Source organism: Sinocyclocheilus anshuiensis, unplaced genomic scaffold, assembly GCF_001515605.1.
Source record: "Sinocyclocheilus anshuiensis isolate Anshui unplaced genomic scaffold, SAMN03320099.WGS_v1.1 scaffold1139, whole genome shotgun sequence".
Lineage (NCBI taxonomy): Eukaryota > Metazoa > Chordata > Actinopteri > Cypriniformes > Cyprinidae > Sinocyclocheilus > Sinocyclocheilus anshuiensis.
The window spans coordinates 1-7218 of NW_015547684.1; the positions used below are offsets into that span (position 1 = coordinate 1).

Sequence of the window (7218 nt, forward strand, 5' to 3'; positions counted from 1 at the left end):
TAGGGGCTTTACAGACAAAAATTTGCACTTATGTATAAAAAATGTAGCTAGCAAAATAAATAGATTTATTAGAAACTATTTGTCCTTTAGATTCTTATCAACATGATAAAAAACGAATAAAACATCCTTGTACAACAACAAAAAATTGTCTAATAGAGAAGCACGTATAAATAAACTTTTATGGAATTTTTTCCACAAAATGGTTACATGGGTACATTCCCAAAAAAGATGAGAGACAGACTCATCTACCATTCCACAAAAGGAACAAAGAGGATCCTTCTCCGGAAGCATTTTTTAAACATACACATTCACAGGGTAAACTCGATGTAGCAATTTAAAGGATACCTCTTTAACCTTGTTCGTAATTAAATATTTATTGGCATATTAATTGGGTAACGACCACACGCTCTTCCAAGGAATACCATGAAGATAATTACTCCAGTGAAATACAACAGAAGGAACAGTAATTATATAATTCTGAAAAAGATGTTGAATCGTTCTATTCTTGAAAGAAGGGCTGAGCGCAAAGCAAATTTTTCCTATCACTGTTTCACAGGGATTAGTCAGGGAAATAAAGGAGGATACAGAATCAACAGAGTTTTTTAAAAGTGCAATAGCTCCACTGGGAATGGCGTCCATAACTATGGCAAAATCACGTGGGGTGCACTGAATACAATATTTTCTTAAGAGCTCAGAATAAGAAAGTAAATAACCATTACTATTTAAAAGCTGAGAAACCAACAAAATATTATCTTTAAACCAATCAGGAAAAAATATAGATTTCTTTTTATAACAGATATCATGGTTATTCCAGATAAAATAACGGTGGGGACTGAAATTGTGTTTATATATTAAGTGCCAGGCCAATAGCACCCGCTTGTGGAAGTTTGATAATTTAATAGGTAGTTTAGAGATATTATAATTACATACCAAGAAAAAGGGGAGATCACCAACTTTGGAGAAAACATAATTGGGAATAGCATTCCAAAAGGAATCGGGACCATTCAAAAACGGCCTCAACCAATTTATCTTAAATGTATTGTTTAAGGAAGAAAAGTCAATCAAATTTAGACCCCCATGATCATAGCTGTTTATAACGACAGATTTTTTTTTGATATAGTGTCTCCTGTGTTTCCAAAGGAAGTCAAAAAGCATTCTATTGACCTCAATACAGATAGACTTATCGACATACAAAGAGAGAGCAGGATAGGTTACTCTCGAAATACCCTCAGCTTTGACAAGGAGTGCCCTTCCTCTTAAAGATAAGTCCCTTTGGAGCCAGGAATTAAATTTTTTCTTAGCTTTAGCAACTACTGGATCAATGTTTAATCTACCTCTAATGTTGTCATCTTTGCAAATAGTTATACCCAAGTAATATACATGAGATTTAACAGGGATATTATAAAGGGAAGAGGCAGAGCAGGACTTTATGGCAAGCAGCTCACATTTATCTAGATTTAAAGTTAAGCCAGAGGCTTTAGAAAACACTTTAATATAATCAATAGCAACAGGGATCTGTGAATCATCTTTTAGAGAGTGGTGTCGTCTGCTAACTGGCTTATGAGAATATGATTATCAGCTATATTGATACTTTGTAAACTACTATTCAACAAATAAAATGTGAGGAGCTGGGATGCTATTACAAACAGGTAGGCAACCCTGGCGATCTCCTCTGAACACTTCAAATCTAGGAGAAGTACCAGATTTAAGATTAATTGAGCAGGTACCATTTTTATATAAAGTGTGAATAGTTTTGCAAACGAAATCACCAAAGTCAAACTTGTGCAGAAATTGTAAAATAAATTTGTGCTCAAGAGAATCAAAGGCTTTATAAAAATCTAAAAAAAGAATAAAACTCTCCTCCTTAATCAATTCGGCATAGTCTAACAAATCTAAGCAATATGCCTTTTAGGGATAAAACCTGACTGGGTTTCATCAGTGGCGCAAATATGCAGTGCATAGGGGCGCCACACATAGGGGGGCGCCATTTTGCCAAAATCATTCTGTGAAAATCTTCTTTAAAGGGGTCCTATTATGCTTTTTCACTTTTTCAACTTTAGTTAGTCTGTAATGTTGCTGTTTGAGCATAAAAAAGATCTGTTTCGAACAACCTAGTATGAGAGCCTGTTCTAATTAAGACTTTGTAAAAGAGCATAATAGGACCCCTTTAATAAAACGTTATGGGCTAAATAATCAAAAGCTTAGTTATTAAAAGTAATTAATGCAACATTTTTATTTAACGGTTTTTAGCATTTTAATGAGTTCAAAAATGTATTTATTAAAAACTTATTAAGACGCGGAACGGCCGTATCTCTTTGCGACCACAACAAACGGGAGACTTTTCAGACGCGCACTCGTAAAAGAGCATAATAGGACCCCTTTAATAAAACGTTATGGGCTAAATAATCAAAAGCTTAGTTATTAAAAGTAATTAATGCAACATTTTTATTTAACGGTTTTTAGCATTTTAATGAGTTCAGAAATGTATTTATTAAAAACTTTTTAAGATGCGGAACGGCTGTATCTCTTTGCGACCACAACAAACGGGAGACTTTTCCGACGCGCACTTCAGCATGCCCTCAGCACCAGGAAAAGGTACATGTGCCAAATGAGCTTCAGTAGAACAACAAGGACTGCGGTCTGATGAGATATTGTTATATGTCAGTAAAACAAACTTTCCTGTCCTGTCAGCCGGTTTACTGTGCTCACTGCGCACGCTCTTCAACTGTACGCGAATATGAGGCGCACGCTCACTTCATAAATAAACCGCACTAGAATCTGCGAGCATACATCGTCAGTTAAGTCACGAAATTACCAAAATGGCGATTAAAACGGCAAAACTGCATGCATGTATGTGCATTACATTTAAAAACACGTCTCAAATGCATGCAGCCTTCTGAAATATAGGCTGCATTTCGAGATCACAATAGGGCGCAAGATGATAGGCTATATGTATTTTTTTATTTATTTATTATAATTTAATGCACAAGTAGGCCAAATGTGAGCACAGTGCAGTTAAATGTACTAGAAAATATGCGCTAATTTTTCGTTAATTTGTAAAGTACGAAAAAAAATATGAAACCATATTTAAATGCATGAAAAAAACGTATTTTACATTCTTACATTATTTTCCTTTGTACAGAGCTCGATTTAGGTATGACAAAAGTGCTGCAATGAATTCATTTTGGCAACTAATAGAATGTTAAACATTGACTGATTTAGAGTTTATTGGTTATATAAAATTCAGTGAAGGTTGACTATAGTTATCCGCATGTCTCATCCATGAGTGGGCCTAAGCAATGATGGAGAACAAGATTTTGGTGGTGTTAAGACCCAGAACCAAGTTTACTGAGCAATAAAGCTATAGTGAGCCCTTTTATTAAAATACCTGGAGCTAGGTAATACAAAAATAAAACAAAAATTGTCATTCACTCAGTATTACTTGATGTAATTCACAACTATCTCAATTACAATTAAGTACAAATTAATTCAGTTATTCAATTGTGTTTTAGGCACTGAAACAGTCCAGTATTTTATAGTCAAATCCATTTCTATATTGAAATAATGAGGATTTCGGTGCCACCCCAGACTGGTTGCTGCCCCCTTCCTGGCTACCCGCTATGAAAACATCCTGGCAAAAAATAGATTTTTAAATGTTATAATAGTGATTTTATAATGTCTAAATATAAATCCATTAGCAAAACCTGCGAAAATAACTATATTACAGAGTGGAAATGGTAAAGGAGACAATAAATGCTCCTCTGCTGCTATTTAGTGGTCATAGTGGGAATCATGTATTTGTATAATCATGTATTTTATATATATTTAATAGTATTTGTTTTTCTACCAGGTGAAATCTTGACAGAAATCTTCCACTTAGCATGGCAAATTTTCCATGAATTATCTCTTTAAGTAAAAATGAAAAAAAAAAATGCAGATGTTCTTTAAAATTAATTTTACTATATAAAAATGTGCAAAAGTATTAATAATTTTGAGGCAAATTATATATATATATATATATATATTACCTAACTAAAAAGTGAGCAATAGTACATGTGTTTGAAAATAAAAATGAATTAAAAAAATGTGTTCAACTGTGATCTGCCATCACATGTGTTAAAGGGGATGTTATGTGACACACTTTTTTTTGTTCTTCTTGTTTTTACTTTTCACATGGTATTAAAAAAGGGGGAAGGGGGTTCAAACCTTTGTCACTTTTTTCCACTCCTGATGAGTTTGTATCCTTCCATGCACACGCTAGTAATGGGCGTTTGGTCATTGACATGCAGAAAGTTTTATTTTCTCGAGTTAGTGTTAGAGGCTACTAGAATACAGGGGGGCGCCGACACTGATCTTGCATACCCCTCAGCAAATGTGGAGTTGCGCCCCTGGGTTTCATCTATAATTGAGCCCAGCACACATTTAAGTCTATTGGCCAATATCAAAGCTAGAATTTTATAATCACAATTTAATAAGCAAATTGGATGCCAGTTATCTATAAAAAGATCTGCATGATTACCATCTGTATGACTGCACATCAGTGTGTGATGACTGTGTGTATGACAGCTATCAGTGTGAATGCGGTCTATATGAATAGAGTGTGATTATTGACTATATGGCTGGCCATCAGCAGCTATCAGTGTGAATGATGCAATCACAGGATGTACTTGGCATACATAGTTAATTCTTTTTTTTTTTTTCTTATTTATTTTTATTACTCAAAAATTATTCTTATTGTATTTTACGGGGGCGGGGGCGGGGGGGGGGACTAGACATAGTCTCAGAAAAATGGTTGCAGGAATCTAATTTTTAATGGTATCTTCTTAAGATTTGAAATATAAACTCATGAGACATGTGACTTTCAACCCATTACTTTTCTGGATTGCTCCAGGACTGATTTCATGTATTTTTATATGAAATGTAAAAAAAAATCAGTGTGGTACAATTTTTTTCAAGGCACTTCAGTGTCTATAACTTTTTATCTTTTTGAGCATTATCAACTCTGGATGGTTGATAGTAAAGCCCAAAGGGTCTTTGGTGTGTAGTGTGTAGCACACTGTTGTCAGGAACTGTTACCATTTTAAGTTAGGTAGGTCATTTTCAGCTGTGAGTCCCAAAATCGGGGTGGGGGGGGGTCTACTTGACAGGTCTACTTGAGGAAACAATTTCAGAGTATATCAGAATAAGATCAAACATAACAATTTATTAATCAGGTAACCAAGATAATAATTCAAAGTCCAATTCAAACAATATAAAAACATTAATAAGTCACATAAAACATTCAATAATACCGAAATGAGAATATGTATAAATGTCATTGTCAGTTTGATCTTATTAATAAAGAATATTCTGTAAATGATTATATATATATATATATATATATAGCCTATAGAGTTTCAAGTTTGAGTAAGGAGGTCCCAATAAATTTGGGGTGGTCTCTTTGCAAATGTCCTCGGGACAGTGGGAAGTGTTATAAAAGCACAAGGCCGCTGATGGTGAGTGTGCTGGAGAGGAGCATCAGAGCGGGACAGTGAGAGAGGCGATGTCGATGTCACGCTGCAGTCTGAGGGCCCGTCTGGCTCCGTGTCTGTCCGGACAGGTCAGAGCCGCTCACACGGGACAGGTACCTGCCGTCAGAAAGGACAACTCTGCCATTCGACCCTTCAGTGAGATTCCCGGACAATGGAAGAACAGCGTGGCCAATCTCTACAAACTCTGGAGAATGGACGGCCTCAGGAATATCCACCGGATTATGCTGCACAATTTCAATATGTATGGTCCCATTTACAGGTAAAAAGACTTGATACATGACAAGCTGTGCCATATACACAAGAAGATTATTATACCTCACACTTTTCATAACATTTTCAGTTCAACACTCAGATTCAAACAAAACAAAATAGCCAAAAACATGCAAGCAGAAAGAAATTTGCAGTATTTTATTTTTAACTACTATGAAAATACAATATAATTACAATATAATTACACATATACTGTATATTATACTACGACGGCGTTTTAGTGCCACGTTAAAAAAATAAAAAATCTAAGATTACGAGATTAAAGTCGTAATAATTCGAGAATAAAGTCGAAATCTTTTGAGAATAAAGTCGAAATATTACGAGAATAAAGTCGAAATGTTTTGAGAATAAAGTCGAAATATTACGAGAATGAAGTCGAAATGTTACGAGAATAAAGTCAAACTGTTTAGAGAATAAAGTCGAAATGTTTCGAGAATAAAGTCGAAATATTTAGAGAATAAAGTCGAAATAGCCTACTACAAGAAAAAAGTCGAAATGTTTAGAGAATAAAGTCGAAATATTACGAGAATGAAGTCGAAATGTTACGAGAATAAAGTCAAACTGTTTAGAGAATAAAGTCGAAATGTTTCGAGAATAAAGTCGAAATATTTAGAGAATAAAGTCGAAATATTACGAGAATAAAGTCGAAATCTTTTGAGAATAAAGTCGAAATATTACGAGAATAAAGTCAAAATGTTTTGAGAATAAAGTCGAAATGTTTAGAGAATAAAGTCGAAATATTTAGAGAATAAAGTCGAAATATTATGAGAATAAAGTCAAAATGTTTAGAGAATAAAGTCGAAATATTACGAGAATAAAGTCAAAATGTTACGAGAATAAAGTCAAACTGTTTAGAGAATAAAGTCGAAATGTTTTGAGAATAAAGTCAAAATATTTTGAGAATAAAGTCGAAATAGCCTACTACAAGAAAAAAGTAGAAATATTACGAGAATAAAGTCGAAATAGCGTACTACAAGAAAAAAGTCGAAATGTTTTGAGAATAAAGTCGAAATGTTACGAGAATAAAGTCGAAATGTTTAGAGAATAAAGTCTTCTCGTAATATTTCGACTTTATTCTCTAAACATTTCGACTTTATTCTCGAAACATTTTGACTTGATTCTCGTAATATTTCGACTTTATTCTCGAAACATTTCGACTTTATTCTCGAAACATTTTGACTTTATTCTCGTAATATTTCGACTTTATTCTCAAAACATTTCGACTTTATTCTCGACGAGAATAAAGTCGAAATGTTACGAGAATAAAGTCGAAATGTTTTGAGAATAAAGTCGAAATAGCCTACTACAAGAAAAATGTCGAAATATTACGAGAATAAAGTCGAAATAGCCTACTACAAGAAAAAAGTCGAAATGTTTAGAGAATAAAGTCGAAATATTACGAGAATAAAGTCGAAAT

General features: G+C 33.9%; 1 protein-coding gene across 1 annotated transcript in view; it reads left to right on the forward strand.

The window, feature by feature from the left end:
• Positions 1 to 5518: 5518 nt before the first annotated feature.
• LOC107703186 (cholesterol side-chain cleavage enzyme, mitochondrial) overlaps positions 5519 to 7218 on the forward strand; it is a 10705-nt gene continuing 9005 nt past the window's right edge. The window contains exon 1 of the mRNA XM_016505746.1: positions 5519 to 5790. Coding sequence (XP_016361232.1) covers positions 5543 to 5790 — 248 coding nt within the window. The 5' untranslated portion in view covers positions 5519 to 5542. The remainder of the gene's footprint in view (positions 5791 to 7218) is intronic.